The sequence below is a fragment of the Fusarium tjaetaba genome (genome assembly GCF_013396195.1).
Source record: "Fusarium tjaetaba strain NRRL 66243 chromosome Unknown NRRL66243_c0000163, whole genome shotgun sequence".
Classification (NCBI taxonomy): Eukaryota; Fungi; Ascomycota; class Sordariomycetes; order Hypocreales; family Nectriaceae; genus Fusarium; species Fusarium tjaetaba.
In genome coordinates, this window is record NW_023501359.1 from 21,733 (window position 1) to 41,141 (window position 19,409).

The 19,409-nt window shown below is 49.7% G+C and overlaps 5 protein-coding genes across 5 annotated transcripts; 1 reads left to right on the forward strand and 4 right to left on the reverse strand.

Annotated features, from left to right (window-relative positions):
- Positions 1–1,629: 1,629 nt before the first annotated feature.
- Positions 1,630–3,400, reverse strand: FTJAE_7897 (uncharacterized protein; the record flags this gene model as incomplete). The annotated part of the gene is made up of 3 exons (XM_037354657.1): positions 1,630–2,845; positions 2,898–3,142; positions 3,203–3,400. 3 exons carry the CDS (start codon positions 3,398–3,400, stop codon positions 1,630–1,632), a joined length of 1,659 nt encoding a protein of 552 aa, XP_037204985.1.
- A 3,795-nt stretch (positions 3,401–7,195) lies between these two features.
- Positions 7,196–8,980, reverse strand: FTJAE_7898 (uncharacterized protein; the record flags this gene model as incomplete). The annotated part of the gene is made up of 5 exons (XM_037354658.1): positions 7,196–8,128; positions 8,183–8,557; positions 8,618–8,650; positions 8,726–8,808; positions 8,905–8,980. 5 exons carry the CDS (start codon positions 8,978–8,980, stop codon positions 7,196–7,198), a joined length of 1,500 nt encoding a protein of 499 aa, XP_037204986.1.
- Positions 8,981–10,573: 1,593 nt separating this feature from the next.
- FTJAE_7899 (UBX3 UBX (ubiquitin regulatory X) domain protein) lies at positions 10,574–12,182 on the reverse strand (the record flags this gene model as incomplete). Its single annotated transcript, XM_037354659.1, has 2 exons — positions 10,574–11,995; positions 12,048–12,182. 2 exons carry the CDS (start codon positions 12,180–12,182, stop codon positions 10,574–10,576), a joined length of 1,557 nt encoding a protein of 518 aa, XP_037204987.1.
- A 1,539-nt stretch (positions 12,183–13,721) lies between these two features.
- Positions 13,722–15,980, forward strand: FTJAE_7900 (poly(A)-specific ribonuclease; the record flags this gene model as incomplete). The annotated part of the gene is made up of 5 exons (XM_037354662.1): positions 13,722–13,769; positions 13,820–13,852; positions 14,064–14,247; positions 14,308–14,402; positions 14,454–15,980. The coding sequence occupies 5 exons, from the start codon at positions 13,722–13,724 to the stop codon at positions 15,978–15,980; spliced, it is 1,887 nt and encodes a 628-aa protein (XP_037204988.1).
- Positions 15,981–17,019: 1,039 nt separating this feature from the next.
- Positions 17,020–17,564, reverse strand: FTJAE_7901 (u6 snRNA-associated Sm LSm7; the record flags this gene model as incomplete). Its single annotated transcript, XM_037354663.1, has 3 exons — positions 17,020–17,168; positions 17,239–17,310; positions 17,366–17,564. 3 exons carry the CDS (start codon positions 17,562–17,564, stop codon positions 17,020–17,022), a joined length of 420 nt encoding a protein of 139 aa, XP_037204989.1.
- Positions 17,565–19,409: the final 1,845 nt, after the last annotated feature.

Consider the following 19,409-nt stretch of genomic DNA (forward strand, 5'->3'; position numbering starts at 1 on the left):
GTTTGGCCGCCCAGCCTCCCCGTGGTTGGGCTGGATACGATGGGCCCGAAAAGATCCTCAAAATAGAACCGAGTCAAGAGAACAGACTCCCTTACAGACCATAAGGCTCGTAGTGAGTAATTAGCTCAACAGTAATCTAGCAATAGCCTCTTGGTCTATTTGATTCTGTCGGATATCCCGATTCATGAGCATGCCATAGCGTGTCGCTCATGAGTAACTTGGTCAATTCTCCCGTGAGTCTCGACCGAGATGGAGATTCGCGATGTTCCCAACGACTACATACTCTATCTAAACTAGGGAAGTTTTGAATAGCCAGTCATGAAGCATCGATGACAAGATCGAATCGATAGTGCGAAAGGGAGCCGATGAACTTCAGTTAAAGATACACAGCTCGCTATATCTAGTCTATCTGACACGATCCCATGACTAGTGACGAAGTATTCTTATCTTGTAAGAGTGACGTTTGAGGTGCAAACGCTGCAAGGGATACAATAGTCCGATGCGTTGAGGGGCCGTCGATATGCTTTGAACGAACTCGGCGGGCCATCGCAGCCGAAAGTGAAGCTTCCGTCCCTTACTTGAAAGACACCCGGGTGAATGGTACTCCGTTACCTGGCTCTTAGCTCGCAGTTGGGTTCGACGCCTGCTGAACGATGAAAGGTCCCCCGGAGTGCTAAGGGATTGAAAAGGTATCGGCTGACTCCGGGGGCAAGTAAACACAAAGAAAGGTGTCTTTCGAGAAAGGAATAGAGTGTATATATCACGAAACATTGGCCTGTTTTATTATATCCTACATAGAACTGTACATATTGGTATAATGCTTGGTGCCGTGTAAAAGTTGGCCATGAACCAGTAGGACAAGATCACATACTGGTATGACATATGGTAGCTGTCGTTAAAGAAGTAGACAAAGGCCCTACGGTAAAGGAGATTTGGGCCCTGTGAGATAAAAGGTCTCTCGACAGCTCGGAGCTCAATTAACATGCTACTCGAGTCTTAGTTGAGCTCTCACGTTATCAAGGCTGGTGTCAGTCCTCTGCTCGAAACACTGATTGAGACGGCGGTACTGGAGCACAACCCTCGATGCAAAATGAACTTGGGATCTCAGCTTGCATCATCGATGAGTGATAAATGGACATGTTGCTTGAGGGCAGGCAGTAGGACACAAGTCTGAGGATGCGAAAGGGAATGATGATAAGTGACGCAGACTCTGACTACCAGAGTGTGTATGATCTGTTGCATGCTCAGAGAGGAACTTGGGGATAACATTGAGGTTTACGCGTCAGTTCCAGCATCATTGGCCAGAGGCTGGATGCTATTGAGGCAGCGTATAGCGGGTAGGCTTGAATGGTAAAGAATGGGACACGGGTTAGGGAGTGAGACTCGGATTATGGGCGAAATATGTAATAGTCATATATTATCTTTATATTTTATGCTCATCAAGTCGTTTCTTCGTTATGTTTTCCAGGCACCTGGTCCAATAGACGCACTTCGATGCAATATTTCTTCTAATATAATGTCTTTGCCGATGTGCATATGTATATGTAACTGGTAGCAAGGTGTTGCAAAGTGGATGGTGTTTCGGTGAGAGCATCGATGCATATTTTCGCTGCAGTTATGATGATACCATCAAGGACTTGGGCTTCCTCCCCGACTTGTGTTCTCAACGCAAACCTCTTCGCGCACAGTGACATTTCCGTCGTGGGGATCTCGTTCATAGACAAAGCATCTTTCAGCGTAGATGCCCATCTCGTTCCTTCTTCGCCATACATCACCCAGCCGTCGCACCATGACTCGCTTCCAACCTCCGACGTTGAGCACGATATGCTTCCAAGGTGTATGCGAGCCGAGTCTCTCCTTCTCTTGCACAAGTAGTTTAAAGGTTTGCATCGCAGCCTCTCGATCACGGTCGACTCCTGGAGAAACCTGTTCTAGAGGGTGAATTATGGTCTGGACGTGTAACGCCAGCGTATGCACAGCTGGGAAGACACATATAGCCCTGAGAAAGGTAGTAGGATCGCATAGTCTGGTGTCTAGGTCAAGTTCAAGAGTATGAACAAACTTTAGCTGTTGACCCACATGAGCCAAGTCAACAGGTGCCAGGGTTGGGCATTTCTGGTCATCTTCTGAGAACCCAACGTGGTCCCTCAGCCGTAGCACCTGTAGCGACTTTCGATGTGCTGCAATAGATTCAAGCTGGAGCAATCGGGTATGGCAAGTCATGTTCAAGGTCTCGAGTGCCTCGATATGATCTTTCACCAACAAGTTCAACCCAATGGTGGCATCTTCTCTCTTGTCAGACAGATGGGCACTGTAGTCTTCCACATGGAGTGTATGCAAAGCCGAGAAGTCTCGGAAAGGAACTGAGCGAAGGAAGTTGAAGATGGGCACAGAAATTAACTCAAGCGACTGTATCTTGGAGAAATCCCAATGTTTCTGAACATCCTCGGCTGTGTGGCTCCAGTCATACGACCGTAACATCAAGTCGACGATGGGTGGCATTCGTTCTCCAGGAGAGAACTTGAAGCACGTGCCCTGACCTCGATCTTCATAGCGTAGTGCTTTTAGCTGTCGAGATTGTACCAAAAGCTGCTTTAAAGAGTTGAGCCTTGTTGACAGAACCGGCATCGGATTGGCGAGCTTCAATGACGCCAAGAGCTCTGAGGGAATCGATCTCGTAAAGGTGTCCAATGGATTACCATTGTAGTCTCGTCGTAGCGGGAGGTCCTCGATGTATAGCCGGGTGCTATTCGAGTCGCAATTATGCAGGCGACGAAGCTCCGAGGGTGACCACAGGCCCTCTGCAGGAATGTCGCCATCTATGTATTGCCATCTGTTGTCAGAACTATCAGCAAGAGAACGAGTAAATCGAGAATGGGTGTTAGTACCGAACCGACTTTAATCGCTTAATGCAAGATAATATTCCAGTGATTCTGGTGGGATTCAAGTTGCTTCGTATTGTGACATGATTTGTGAAATGCGAGATGTGCCGAGAGACGTTAGGATAGCGTTGTTCAGCATCTGGTGCGACAAGAGATTCGTTCAAGGTCAGGAATCGGTAGGCGATCGGTGTAGCTATGGCATCGAACCTCTTTGAGACTAGACGCACAGATGTGAGCGTTGGTGAGTCTATCTCACGAAGCTAAAATGGAGCCTTTAGTATTAAATACTACTGGTAAGATTGTTTGTAGTGTTGATTTACCTGTTCGAACACAAGAGCCAGAAGTTCCGAGCTCAGGCGATTCAAAGATAGAACTGGCAAATTCGGAGCCTTGTGCAAAGTGTCCATGCAATTAGAGGATCCCGATGACCTGGGTGAAAGTAAGGGCCGAGCTGGTGGTACAGAGTACGATAGCGTGATGGAGGGTGCGGGAACCAGTAGCTCGGTAATAGATAGCATGGTAAGATGCCAGGCTCCGAGCAGATGGGTCAAAGAATATGTTGGCAAGGAGAAATCGTTTCGGATTTGTGAATAACCAGAACTGATGGGCAGGACGCTGCTCCGACTATGTATAAGTCGGCCAGCTAAGATGATGTCCGGTAATGACCGCCAGGCGTAAACTCTACTTTTTTGTTTGATGACACTAGACTAGTTGAGGCGAAAGTAACGAAGGATGGAAGACGGGCAAGCCTCATGCGGGTTGGGAATCAGCGTAAACACAGTAATCCTCGCTCGACATGGAGTTACGATCCATCAAAGCAGAGCGGTTCCAGCAAGACGGAACCATGCCAGGTTTAATTGCCAGGATATGAGAGTAAAGGCGGGAGGGGTGGAATGATATCCACCAGGATTATGTATGGACATGTCCTTTGCCCGAGCCAGGAACAGGAGAGTCATGTATGAGTGAGATACATTGTCGGTGAGAGAATGTTGAGAATAGTCAACAGATGCCTAACTAGGAAGTGAACGAGAGATGGCGAAGGCCATGTCACAGAAAGAAAGAAAACGCCAGACAAATGCCAGAAGCTCGGACTATCTCGAGACAACTGACTGACCAAAGAGTCAAACTAAACACGGAGAGTCCAGGAGGGATGTGTGGAGATGGCTGAGCCGCCGGAGCGATTAAGATCGGGGTTCCCTTGTGGGGAGAGGCTAAGAAAGCAAAGAAAAGTACGTAGGCAGATGCAAAGGGTGGACGACGAAGAAACAAGGGTTTTAATCCAGGTTCGGGAGGTGACAGATGAGAGGCAGGCATGGAGCTAAAGCCAAAGCCAGCTATTGTCGCCGTTATGACTTTGAACAGGAAGCTAAGGAGACGGGACGAATAGCGGACAGAGAGCAGAGACATGGTGTGTAAAACGACATAAGGTACAGACAGAACAGGGAGGGGATTCTTGCGATGCTGCGATGCTACGCATGAGGCGTCGTCTCTTGAGAAGAATAGGAAGAGATGACCAATGTTGATCGGAATTTGGGAAAATTTTGATGCATCATCACGCCCAAAGAGCGTCTTGGAACCAGGATAGCCATGCCAACGACCGAGGTCGTTGGGCCGGGACTCAGCTTAAGAAAGAAGTTGAACATGATGCCGTATCTTGTGATGAATCGAGTCGTGCCGAGGCGGGCGAAACACACGAGAAACGGAGCAAGATTGCGTACGCAAGAAGCCATGTGGCTCTATCCAAAAGGGAACAAGCTTCATCGCAGTGAATAGGAGACCGCAAACCATCGAATAGAATGGCCTGTGACATTGATGCCGTGTGCGGGCACCTCCCGCTTCCATTGTCATACAGAGAAGAAAAAGTCAAGGTCTGATATATTCTCGCAAGAGTTCCCCGAATCGGGAAAATGGACCCAATTGAAGGGAACGGAGGCCCCTCATGGTTTCAATGTCTGGAACCAATCGCAGTTGTTGAAACGCCCCAGACCACGGTGCGGCGCGCAGCGGGGAGAAAAGAAACTTGAGCATTCAATCGCATTCTTCCGAGATCCTTGTTTGACTGTCAACGTTGACCTCGTTGCATTGGGTGGCTCGATTGTTGATGGGGCCGACAGAGATCTCGGCTGATGCACTAGCAGGAAAAGCCACACCAAAAGATTTGTTGTCGCTTGAGATAAATATCGTGTTGTGCTTGAGGCTTTGACTTTGTTGGCCTTGACTCCAACGCTCTAGGTTGATTTAAACGTCGAAGCAAGCATTTCCTTTCTTGGATTTAGCGATGGATCCCAGTGGCTTGGCTTGTTGGCGGCTCATCGACCCTAGATCCCGGCCGCTGCGGTGATATCAGCTTCAGGCATTGGATGCCATCAAATGCAATGCAAGTTGTCGCTTTGAGTATGAAATTTGCTTGCTTGGCTCTTCAACAGAAAATGGCAGCTGTCATGTGAGACCGTCCCATGTAAGGTTGGTATTGTTTAGGTATCAGCAGTCCTTGCTTCCTTCCGGATCCTGTGTCGACATGGTTGGTGCCTTCCTGCAACTCAAGATTTGTTGCTGTGCTTTTCTGGAAGGAAGCATGGGTTTTGACAGGTGATTGCTTTTTATGATGAGCTTTCCCTTTTACTTATAACAACCCCCAGTTTGCTAAGGCTCGAACTTAACTTTTAACATCTCTACAACTGACCTGTCGCATCTTATCCCTGGATTCGTTTATTAATCTCCCTGGAGCCTGCTTTGCGATCGTTCTTCATCCACCGGGAGTTGCCAATCTCGAATCCATTTCGGTGCATCCACTTTCCGGGTATCCTTGCACGTCTCATCAGCTTCAACAATATTACATCGTAGCAACGTTATGTTCCTACATCTCGTGTGTCCTCAGAAGGCGGGGCAGACCAGGCCCAAACCAGATGGCGAAGCAGTGGAACAATAACGTCAAAGATTCCGTTCATGCTTCCTCGACAGCCATGTACGGCGTCTTCTGTATCTTCGGAATCAAGTCAACGGAGCCTGCTTCCTGCAGTGCAACCCAACGACTTCTCATCCATTCCCCTCCAGTTCATGTCAAGGATAGTCGACATGATCTGATGACAAGTAACGGCCTTGGCCTTCTCGACACTCACGCAGTGATGATAGTGACGGGCAATGCATATTATCACATCGTAAATATGCCAACTGCCTATTGCAGATATTTGGGACCAATTGAGCATGAGCTTTCACATGGGGTGATTGTGGTCAGGTCGTCGTAAAATGCGACTGGCTCGGTAAACTCTGCTCATGGTTACATCGACTAATTAGTCGCAGTGCCCGGAACGGCAATCATAGAATCCTTTCAAGTTCCCAGTCAGCGATCCTGGGGGTTTACGCCTATGTACCGCGTGCCGAGATTCAGTGCTTCAAGATGCGCGCTCTCAACGGTTTCACTATTTTACGTTGCATCGCGCCGTTTCAATGTGTTTCCACACAGGGCTACGAACCAGTGTGGATGAACGACCGTTGTCTGTTGTCTTTCATGTCTCGGTTATGTTGGTGTTACTGTTCATCAACGACAAGCAAGAGATACCTTGGCCACGCTGTCGAGTCCGAGACTCGAGACTATAAACCTGAGATTTGCATCTGCAGTGAACCCTAAAAGGCATGCATGACTCTAGATCTGTCTGTCCGACGTCGACGCTGGATGTCAGCAGGTTCCCAGGCTCCGACCTGGTGGACCATGGGCCACGCAGCGTTTGTGAAAGTAACCACCCTTTGCTATGACCAACTCCGAACCGGTTGAGAGGACCGCGGCACCATTGGATACCTCTTGAATTCATGAATCGACCTTTGGGCAACGCGATCTTTTCAATCTCGGAGATGCTTCGGCTTGCAACATGTCCCGTCTCTTTGTTGTCCTAATGCGACAGGTCTACTTTCGGAACCTGATGAGGGAAGGTGATAACTCCACCTTCACTGCAAACACTGACCGAGACATAGGATTAAGAACAAGTCGTCCTAAGGGCTGAGAACGGGTATTGATGCCCTTGCCTTGACGCAATTAACGATACGATAGGTACAACAAGTAAAGAACGCTATGGGAATCTGCCCTTTCGCCGCGCCAACCTATTTCATGCATGGACGATAGCACAAGAATGTCGATCCAGAAACACAATTCCACCTTTCCAAAAGAGTCCATCCCTCACAAATTTGGGGTTACTCGACCCAGGTCGTTGACATCTCAAGTTGAAGCAACGCAGCACATCTAGTAATACCAGTAAACTGCGGCGCTTGGGTTATAGACAGCAGTCATCGTGTGCGTTTATCCATTCCTCACATCGCCTCTAGTACCGGTATAGAGGTTCCTTGCTCTTGGGTGGTGGTCCACTTGGCGCATCATAGATGTCATCGTCGTCGGAGACTTCGTCGAGTCGTTGCTGGGCTGGAGGCTGGGCGGTTGGTGTCGAAGCTCCAGCACCGTGCATGTGGACCTTACCAATGGCGCTGTCTTGTCGGCCCAGATAGCTTTCCGTGGGTTTGAAGCCAGGATGGAAGGGCTCATATGCAAGGCGTTCGTGTTCGGAGTACTGAGTCGCTGTGTTGGATAGTGGCTGGACCGAGGAAGAATTGCCTGGCTGAGGATCTGCAAAAGGGTTCTCGGCGGGCTCTTCATAGGGTCGGTTCGAACTTCCCTCACCATTCTGGGGTGGAGGACCTGGAGGTGGTGGGTAAGAATGCGTCTCTTTACCCTTGCCGGAACCTGATCCAGATCCGTTACTGAAGTAGTGATTGTTGCCGTTGGTCTCAGGTTGAGACTCTTGCTGCTGCTGGGGCTGAATCTGAGGGGTCAAACTGGGCGACTGCGAGTCGGATCGTTCGTTCAAACCCAGTTGTTTTCGGGCGCTCAGAACAGCTCGCTTGTGCTGGTTGAGCGCAGTCTGCAGCTGCTCATTGGTGTCGATGAGATTCTCCATCGTGTCGTTATCAGGAGTGGGATTCTCAGACGTCATGTAGCCTTGGATACTGCGAGATGCGCTTGAGCATCGATCAGCAAATTCTTTGATGAGCTCGTTGTCGAGAATTTCGCCGGGAGGCGTATTCATGACAACTTGCTCTAGGAGCTTAGCTGATGTTCGGGCTTCTTCGAGTCGGCTGGCTAGCTCAATGGGATCAGGCAAGCGCTTGTTCGTGTGGTGTCTCGCAAAGTAATTCTGCGAGTGTGGGTTTGGAGGAGGGGTGTTAAGACCGCCTGGAGACATCATGGGCTGCTGCGGTCCCTGCAACAACTCGTTAGTATGTAAGGACCCATAACCTGAAATATGTGTGCATACCCCAAAGTTCTTGTAAGCTTGTTCCTTCTCCTTTTGCCACATTGAAGTAAGCAAAGTCAAGTTTTCGTCGTACGCCTTGGTGTGCTGGAAATCATCGAGTGTCTCCATGAGGATCTGGCGCACGCTGGGGTCTCGTACAGCCTTGAGGAGCCCTCGCGCAGTATCGACGAACTTTTGGTCTAGGTTCCGTGTGAAAGTCGCGCCGGGGTTGTCGGTCAAGATGCGCAAGAGCATGATTGCGTTGTACTGCCATGATGGCTTTGAAAAGTATTCTTTGGACAGGTACTTGCGGATTAGGCGCGCGCATTCTGCGGCAGCAGCTGGGGAGGATTCGGCGGCATCGACGATAGGAGGGAGAAAGAGAACCTCATCTTGCTGTTTCGTATAAGATTAGCTGAGGTATGGCGTGTGTGGGGGGGCGACCGTAAAGCATACCTTGGACTTTCCTCCAGACTCGCAAAATGCTTTCTAGGCTCTGGTCAGCGATGGCCAGACGGACGATAGGGACGGTTTCGCAGGATGCGCGATAATATAGGGACATACCACGCTGTTGTGAGCTGTAGCCTCGGGTGTTCCGGCCGGTGTCGTGCCTGAAGGTGAAGCTCCGGAGGGTCCGTCAGATGCTCCTATGAATTGTCAGCTCTGGACGTGTGCTGTGTTTATTTTGGGCAGCCTGAAACCAAAGAGGTCGATCGCAAGGCAGCGCGCGTGAGAATACGTACGATTGGAGACATTGCTGGCTTTTCTTCTGATGCTACCGAGCACCTTGCTCATACCAAGACCCTTCATGGACTTCATGGCTGTGTTGGAAGCTCGCGCCACAGCGGGCGACTCTAGGGGTGGAGGAATCGGGGGGCTTGTTGGAACAGGAGGCGAGATGATGCCTAGAGTTATAGCAGTATTTGGCAACTAGATAAATAGATGAGGAATGACAAAGTTGTTGAGGTGAGGTCAAGTCGTGACTCGCAAAAGTTGAAGATGTAGGTAGGTAGGGAAATTAAGGCTCAAATGGGAAGGCGCCGGGATGCAATGCAATTACTATCACGGTTTCAGAAGCGAACAGTGATGTTGGCTGGTCTTGGTACGTTTCTGCCTCTCGGAGCTGACGATGTTGGAGCGAGCGTCGAATGATTGGCGCCGTTGTCTGGGAGGAGCAAGGGTATTGATCCTTTTGGACTTGGTTTGAAGTTGAGGACAAAGTTGCTTTTGACTCGAGGGAGGTGGTATAATAGCCGATGACAAAGCAGCAACTAAACACTGGTTGTCCGGTGATTTAGTAGGTTGTTGTTAACTCGTAACTCTTCTGTGACTGTAACTGTAGGTACTCGGTCGTTTCTTGTTGGGTCTCGTCGATATTCAACATTCGGAGTTGTTAAAGGGTCCGTGATGCGCCTCCCGCTAATACAGCCCCGTGCGTCACCCACTCTCTGGGCTGGGCTGGGATTTGCAGGGTCCTACAAGGTCGAAATAGAGCAATCTTGCGATAGGCAAAAAAAGGTTGAAACGCGAGAAAAGAGAAGATATCAATTTACGGATACGCATCAATTAAACACAAGGCTCTAGACAATGGCCTAGTTATCAACAAATATAACTACCTTAACCCAACTGTAAAGCGGCCGCCGTTGCACAGCCTCATCACCCTACGCAATCAACCCTTCTCTATCGCCGCCGTAACACATGACATTAGCATTACCCTCAGCGTTAGTTTTGGCATCGTGTCTTGGCTTCACTCTGGGCTTTGTCATGAAATGTGCCGGACCATTTTCTCACTAACATTCATCTGAGTGACGGACAAACAAGAACGCGTGGCATTTCAATATGCGGAGTGTTCATCTAAAAGGTGAAGATCTGCGCTATCTCCACAGTGGGAGCCGTTCTTCTGGATCTCTAACACGCGGCCCGAAGTTCGAAAGTTGGAGAGATGGTTATAGTGCACCCTTTAACTTACAGTAGATGCCGTTAATAGTGAGCGGTAGAATGTGTCAAGTTATAAGCTTGAACTACGTAAGCCTCATCTACTAAGATCATGCTTGTCTCAAGAATCTGACACTCAGAGATTGCACACACCGTGAGGTTGGCAGGGGTCTCGCTGTATTCGTTAAATTACTGCGGACTTCAGGTTGTATAAGTCCGACAGACACTCAAACCTGTCGGCAGTTTTCTTTGCGCTGGTGTACGGAGTAGCCCCCAGGCGAGCATCTGATAAGCGACACTGTTTCCTGTCGCCCAGGCCTCCAACACATGCTCCCACGACACCCTCTTGTAGTCAAAGTCGTGTGTATTCTTCATTATATAACAGTACAGCTCTTGACCGCCATGAAAAGTCTCCATACAAACGACCGCTGGTCATGGTCTCTTGGCGCTAGCTACTGACTGACCACCCTCCGCCTCCTAGTCTTCGTCATCACCCTCGTCGTCCGACTCATCTTCCGAATCCGGTGATATGTCCTCCACAATCAGATTTCCCGACCGTCCAATCTTCTCCCCCATCGTCACTGTTGTGCTAGGCTCGTACACCGTTCTGGGGAGAATTGAGGCGATTCGGAACTTGTACTCGTGCTCGTACTCCCCCGGCTTATCACCACCCGCTGCACCCTCCTCTTTGAGAACGCTGTAGCACTCCACAAAGGCATACAGGTCCTCCAGGGAGGCATCTTGGGGGAACCGCCGCACAATTCGGCCGATACCCGATTCCTCGGGCATCTTGAGTGCGACTCGTACCACGCTCTTATCGCCGGTTGGTGGCTCGGGCACAATAGTTGTTGCTCTCCACGCAATCCATTGCTCGCGCTTCTCTTCGAGTCTCTTTGCTGCCTCTGCTTCTTCCTGCGCGCGCTTCTCTGCTGCAGCTGCGGCCGCCGCGGCTTCTTTCTTCTGGCGTGCGCGTTCTCTGTCAATAGCTAGTGACCGTTCGTAGGCCGAGTCTTGCTCCGTTCGTAGATTTCTTGTGACTTCCTGGGCTGTTCGCTCTGCGCGTACTCCATCCAGATCTGCACCGTACTTCTCGATTGCTGCTCGAAGCTCTGATAGGTAGGTGGAGGGGGGCATGGGTCCAACGAGTCGCTTGACGATCCCCATTCGTGTGCTACCCTCCTTTGGTGTAAGGCAAACCAATGCCGAGAAGGGAAACTTGGTGCAGATATACTCCTGAGCCACCTGGTATGCCTCAGAATCCAAGACGTTTCCGCCCCACAGAATTATGTTGTTGGAAGGATCTTTGATGAAGTTCACCACTTCTGGTGCTAGTAAAGTCTCTTTTACGAAAGACTCAGTATCGTCGTGCTCAGGCGACATCAATACCACAAGCATAAACTTGAGGTCCTTCTTGGCTTGATCATGCGCCTGAGCGACACCGCCCTCGAAGAAGGGCAATTCGTTCTCCCCATACTCCTCTTCGAACTCTCGCTTGAATCTCGAGGCTGTATCTCGAGGCATGAGAGGTCTTCGGCCATTGGTGCCTCTGAAGCCTGTCGAGATTCTGCTCGTAACAGCCCGTGGCCGAATTGAGGCGGGCAAGAAGGACAGCGCATAGATCAAAGTCCGAAATAGAGTCGAGGCAGCTCTCCAGCCCAAGCTAAAGGGGGTGAGGAGCAGGCCCAGCAACCATGGAGTTCGGTTTGTCACAGGGTTCTGAGGCACGATTCTTGGAGCTAGATCAGTGCGCTGTCGAGGTGAAGCTCGAGGGGCACGAATTGCCTCATCAAAAAGGCTCTCTTGTAGGTTTTCGTGCCGCGCTGTCGCCCGGGGTATTTCTTGTTGTGCTGCAGCTACTGGGTCTGCAACTTCGCCGTCGAAGAACTTGGCGATTGCGATCTATGATGCATCGTTAGAAGGGTGGAAAAGAGCAAAGAAGCGGGGTTGATACCTGAACATTCCATTCGGAGCGGCGGAGAAGCGGAATAGCTTCGCTGATCTCTTGGTTGGTCACTTGTGTATATTGATCGAGAGCCTCCTGCTGAGTAGTGGACAGTTGTCCCAAGTCCATGTCGCCTTCGGCCATGTTGTAACCTATATCATCCACACTGCTCTTGTTGCAGGGTTCGAAGAATGCCTCTCAGATGAACAGCAAGAAGAGGGGAAAGGAACCGAGTTCAAAAAGGGCGGGAACGAAGAGTGAATGCGGTCTACGTCTCGCTTGTGGTGTAACCCCACGGTTTTATAAGATCCAATACATTGAGCATTCGTAAATAAGTGGTTGGAAGATTCCGGCTTCGCTGTATATAAATGGAAAAAAAGGAGTGTGTGGGAAAATTAGAAAGTTCAAAGCGTCGGAGGGTAAAAAGGAAGTTTGAAGTTTGAAATGAGCTCTATTGAAGTATCTCTTGTATGTGATATCGAAAGAAGAGAGCTAGAGATGAGGTTGACGAATGATGGCATCAAGCGCGTCAGAGCTAAAGTGGGCGGGCTTGCTTATCAAAAGTCAGATTAAACCCGTTTTGGGGTGGGCTATTCTTCGGGACAATGATCTTATTGGTGTCTTATAGGAGCAACGAACGAACTGGCTTTCAGGTTTGGCGTCATGCCGTGGAGACACATGTCCAAGTATATTTCCATACAAAAATAATAGAAAAGATACTAGGATTAGGCGCATCGCTTTGCTTTGCTGGGCTCGCGACACTGCAGATTTGTTCACCCAACCCAACTGAAGTGTCTAGTCCCTCCACCAAAACTGCCCCCCCACCGCCCACATCCACATCCGCACCTAATCCAACCACTCGTTCAACTCCTCATACCTACCTTACCTCAACCTCTCCTCTCCTCCCGACCTCGCAAGACTTTGCTTGCTCCCGCTACCAGAGGCGACGGCCCGCGCCTTGTTCCCCCTCGAACACGGCCGTTGGCTTCCCGTGCTTTAATCACTGTTCAAGCTGGTCTGCAACGGCCAGCCTCTGGACCCCGCCGTTCGTCTCGTTACTCCATGGGCGGCCGCTCGCCTCGATCAATTGAACAATGGGAAATGCTTGCCAGAGTCAAGTAGGTGCTGTTTTTGTCAGTATTCGGTCTAGGTCCTGTGGGCATTGTCATCTGCACATAGATCGTTTCTCAGTCGGCAGCTTGCTAACATCCTCTCCTCTTTCAGACGTCGTAAACACAGCCAAGCGGGCTGCACTACCTTCAACACTATATAACCACTGACCATGGCGACTTCGCGATATCAAACGGCCGATCTACGACGCCAAGTTGGGTCCCCGAGACCCAAAGGACGCGGTTCGTTTACCCTTCCATCCATTCCACGATATCGACACACCCCGCCACCATCAAATCAACTCCAACATGAACGCTGACCTGCGCTCTCCAGAGAATAAAGATACACTATGCCGAAACGTACTTATATATGGCCATTGTCGATACGAGGACCAAGGCTGTGCCTTTAGTCACGATCAGAACAAAAACAACTCCAATTCAGACTTGTAGGTTACTCAAACTTTTGTTTTGTTTGTTGTTTTCGGGATGGATGGACCCGACCCATGATGCGACAGTTCGCAGTACCCAAATTTAATCCGACTTCGCTTGGCTTATAAAGTTACACACTTCAGCCATGAAAGCCTCGCGCTGTCAGTTCACGGTAGGTTTGTTAATGAGGCTTGTAAGTGATCATTGTATACCTTGCAGTGGTTACATACTTTTTCTCTGTAGACGGGAGGCTTCAATGCTGCTGCAGGAAGGACCGTATGTCGCATGACCTCTCCGCTCATCGGCCAATACCTTACTCCCTCATCACTAATGACTTGCCAACTTAACTTTACTTTACGTCAACTCTTCAAAAGCACAACGCCCCCATGACCAGCAGCCCTGGTGCTGTATCACTACTTCAGGCATATAATATCCCACACTGTTTCTTACTCAAGTTGACTCTTGCGAGCTGCTACTCCATATTCAGCAACTCACACTACGATTTCGACCCTCCAACATGGCCATGGCTAATGATGTTGAACCCAGATCCAAGAAAGCACTCAATGTTGAATCGCCATCTTTCACGCCTGCTAGCGTTGGAATTAATAAAAAGGCCACCTTCTCTTCACAGGCTGCCAGCGCTCCAGCTTTTACACCACGTGGCTTGGGCTGTATGTCCCCCATAAGTACCCTCATTCTTGTGCCAGTCAACTGACAAAATTCTTGTAAAGCCGCTACCCCGGTTGGGCCCCAGGACAGCGACAGCAGCGTCTTCAATCCTGCAACTGTCCGCGAATTTACCCCCAACTTTGACGTGAACAGCACGGTATGATCCGTCACTGCCGATATCGAGACTCTCCGCTGATTACCTAGATAGACTACTTCCGCAAATGGCTCCGGTCAAGATGGCGGGATCTCTTATGACCCCTTCACTGTGCCTACTATGAATCAAGGCATCACTACTCCTCAGTATAACCCTTATGCTGAAGATCCAGGAGCTCTGGGTGGCCATGGGCCAGGGTACTTCCCAGCACAAAATGCATTTGCTGCTCCTGTTCAACCTCTGGTCCATCACTTATACTTCCCCTCTGGGCAACGTCGAGATGATTTAATGCCATATCATCGCGTTTCTCACGACTTTTTCATCTCTGAGAAAGATCGAGTTGAGATTGTCAATAAGCTTGAAGCGACTGGCCAAGTTCTCCCAAACTCCCAGTTACCGCAACTCGACAATTACCACAACTTGGTACCCTTGGATACAACCCATCGGAAGAATGCTAATATCTTTGGCTATCCGAGCTGGGTCTATAAAGCTACACAAACCAAGTCAGGTCACACTTATTGTCTCAGGCGATTAGAAGGCTACAGACTCACCAACGAGAATGCCATCAGGCTTGTCAAAGAGTGGCGGCGCATCAACAATGGCAGCGTGGTTTCTATTATCGATGCGTTTACCACCCGCGCTTTCGGGGACAGCTCACTCATCTTTGTACAAAACTACTTTCCCCTCTCCAAAACACTAGTTGAGGCTCACTTGACCCCAAACAGTACCCATGGCACACGTTTCCAAGCTAAAACACCCATTGCTGAGAACGTCCTATGGGGTTACATCTCACAGATTGCCAATGCGCTCCAGGCTATCCATTCGGTCAATTTGGCAGCACGATGTATCGATCCTAGCAAGATCATTCTTACAGACAAGGGCCGCATCCGTCTCAGCGCATGCTCTATCTTGGATGTCGTTCAATATGATGCTCATCGATCCATTCAGGAGCTTCAGCAAGAAGACTTCATTCAATTTGGCCGGCTATTGCTCTGTCTGACGACTAACACTCTGCCAGTCCATCTCACTAATTTTAACATATCTTTGGAACAATTGTCGAGGGTGTATTCAGTCGAACTGAGGGATACTGTGCTGTGGCTCCTCACCCCTCAGCAACCACCCGCTCAGAAAGGCATAGACGAGTTCGTACGCGGAATTGCTGGTCGTATTACATCCACGTTTGACCAAATTCTTCAAGCCAATGACAAGGCCCGCGCCGACGTCATGCGGGAGGTAGAGAACGGTAGGACAGCCAGACTGTTGATGAAACTCGAGACCATCAACGAGCGATATGACTTCAACGGGGATCAGAATTGGTCTGAAAATGGCGAGCGGTATATGCTCAAACTCTTCAGAGATTATGTTTTTCATCAAGTGGATGGCAACGGTAATCCGGTTCTGGATATGGGACACATGCTTCGTTGCCTGAGCAAACTAGATGTTGGGACGGAGGAGAGGGTTTGTCTCACCAGCCGAGACGAACAGACCAGCTTCCTCGTCAGCTACAAGGAGCTTAAAAAGATGCTGGCGAATTCCTTCGGAGAACTTGTCAAGGCGAGCAAATCAGGTCGAAGCTTCTAGTTCCAGCAGGAACAACAACCTGGCTCGTGGCAAGTTTCAGGGAATCGCGGTACAAAGCCTCAATACCCATGAGGACATTAGAAAAGGTCAGACCGAGGGTGGGGGGCTAGATTTGATGGTAAATTGGTGGGTATTGGTCCTAGCCAGTCTCGTGCAACTTCTATTCCCACGAGGCCAAAGTCCCACAAGGCAACAGAATATCTTCCACGGAAACAAACACATCAGGAGGAAACAAGGTCTCGAAGCGAATCAGACTCGTCACTAGAGGTTCCCAGCGAGTTATGCTAGGCCTTGGAGAGGAGACTAATGTGCAACGCACAGGCAGGCCCAAGGCAAGCCTCCGTCTTGCCTGAGGATGAATGAAACGACGAGTTACAGGAAGGATCGAGTCCTCAGAACGACAAGGACGCCCCGACTATCGAACAGGAACATGGACAGAAGAAGAAGAGGGCCAGAAAAACAAAGAGCACCAATCTTTGAGAACAGAGTCTCATACAATCACGACACCTTGGGTACTTATAAGGGCATCGCCTTGGATCAGTCAGGCAATCAGAACCGGCAAAATCGCCAGAAGGTTTCTGGCCTCGCGTCATATGATGCGATGGGGGTTGGGACATTGGAGGCAATCTACAGATTCATGATGGTCTGCCATGGCTGATGATGTTTAGACTGTGTGTGTGTATATGGCAGAGGTTAGTGGTGATTCCGAAACAGAGAGAGACGATATAGTGAGACAGAAGTAGCGTATTTGCCTTTTCAATATGATATATTGCCTTCATTCATTACAATACTCTATGAAGTGGCGGCTAACGTGATAAATTCACGGTTGGCGCCAAGGACTTTGGTAAGATGCTGCTTTCGATGCCTATGCATAATGCAAAATACCATGCTAGTAGCTGGCGATCTAATTGTGTCGCTCGGTTTCTTGGATTTAAACCAGGCTTGACACGGCCATATATATTGTACCAGCTCCAGGTGGGACGTTGTGTTGTTTGCCTTTGTCGTAATATTCGTTTCCAGCCTGATGACAGTTGGCTCCTCAATCATCCTCGGCTTGCACAAAAGGGTTGGCAATCTCTTCGCTGCCATCGACAGGGCTGACGAGAACAAGGAGAGTACCTCGAACAACTACGAGGCCAAGGGATCGAGTGGAGTCGTTGCCTTCGTCGTCTGCAGTTCTAGTGTTAGCTGCGAGTACCTAGCCAGGAACGAAGAGAATATGGATCAGAAGATGGTTTGTGGGAATCGCGCGTCGTACCTCGAACAACCTCGTGTACATCATCTAGTACCAGGTTCATAAGAGCATCATAGCCCTTCAATGTGCCCTTGACTGAATCAGAAGTTAGTGACTGGGATCTCCTGGCGCGCAAGTCGAATAGACATACCCTCGCGACCGCCGTTAAACTTGACGGTGATCTGCTTGTCCATGTACTTGCCCAAGTCAAGAATGTTCTCCTTCTTGGGTCTCTCGCGCTCCTGCTGAGCGCCTCCCGCGCCGCCTCCTCCACGACCGCCTCCGCGCCCACCTCGTGAATGCGAACCTTGGCCACCGCGGCCGCCTCGGTGTGAGGGTCTGTCGGACATGGCGTATCTTTAGGGGCTGGATTGAGGAGGAGATGGGGTGTGATATTGGTGATGTGCTTGTGGTTTGGGCTGAAGTTGGAACTTGTGATGGCTCTGGTGGGGTGAGTGGTGCTAGTACAATTATGGAGATTTACAGGTGTGGACTTGGGTTGTTTGTGGGTAGGCATGTGTGGATTTGGTGCGAGAGTGGATTGTGAGGAGAGAGCTTGACTTGAGCTTGATACATACGATTCGACCAATGAGTGGCAGGAATTAGATACAGCAACACTCAGTTCTTGTCCATGTGAATACGATAATCATAACTCACACCGCGTAATCATGTGGTCTAGTCTGCCAACTGCAGGAAAGATACTGATCACCAGAAACAAGCCTAGCAAAATGCAGTAGAGCTTTGTCGATTTAGTAGTGATGGTGACTTACCGACTTATAGTGCCGCAATACCGAGCGTGATACTATTGGACCTGTAATATAGATGCAAGTGGAAGTGTAAGTGCAAGTGCCTGTGCGAGAGAAAATATATCGCTCGCGTGCCTCGGAGACCAGCGTCACAAATTGCAGTAGCAGATCGACGAGCGGGATGATGCAGCCAGCCAGCGCCAGTGATATTGCCTCACTCATCTGACTTGAAACTAAGGTAGATCCATGCAGCTTGAGTCTGTTCTCTTTTCCTGTTTACCGCCTGTAAATCAACCCTCCCTCCATCCGTGCAAGCTACCCTACCTTGGTAGCTTGGGATTTGCAGCAGCACAGCCTCATACAAAGATCCCGCGCTGGGACATGCATTAAGGCGCCTATGTACAGATTGACAGGAGTGCTATGCGACTCTCATTGTAGGTCTCTATGAGTTGTTTTTTGGCATGTACTTGACTCCTCAGAGGAGGCCTCTTGATATCCATCATGAACTGTCCGAAAAAGGAAATCAAGCTACAGTAGCACTGGGTCTTGAGCCCGGTGGCCCGCCGTTAACCTAAGCTGTGGTGATGTCTGGGCGGCTGGCAGTGGCTGCAGTACCCAGGTATAGGGCATCACCAGGGCATTTGTGTCTCGTCTGTCAGTTTCGAATTGGTTGATGCTACTACGCACCGCTCTTTGTCCTTAAATCCTCTTGGCCTACCTCATTACTTCTTTTATCTGAACTTTTCAAAAATTACTTCATCCTCAAAGGAATCATCAATTATCGTCGTCCCTTTTTAGGCGCTACAAGTCGGAGATTTTGGTGTTGACGTACCCTCCATTCATATCCCCTCCATCCATTCCAATTAATACCAAGTCGACCGTTGTCACTTTCCATCGGCCTCGCACCTCGTTCCGCTGCACTCTTCCCCACATGGTCCCGATTCCCCGGCACTTTCTTCCTGCTCCAAGGCTCCTCTTGTCTCTTTTCCGTATTTCCTTGTGCTTCTCCCCCAGCCCGTCCAGTATTGGAACCCTTTCAATCTCCTTTTTTCTCACTCTTGAAGCCTCCTCTTCACCCGCTTGGACGCCAACGTCACCCGTTGTAGCTCGCTGCGTTATTTTGCGCGAGGGATTTTCTGTGCTGGAATAGAATTGAGCCTGCTCCACGGAGAATCAACAGTTGTTCTCCTCTTGGCGCCCATTTACCTGCATATCTAAGGTATCTATCTGGGGGGACGGACTCTCTAATACTACAAAATCGACATATCCTCTCAACCCATCGTCAACTTATTCTGGCTTCACTCCGTCGCCATGAATATCCAATAACCGCTGTCGTTGTCTCATCCTCTCTCTCTCGCCGCTTCTCTCCTCTTCTCTCCTATCACTCACTCAATCGGCCAACTGGAATCCCCGTCGCAATCCCTTCGCGACATTGCCACTCACCTGACT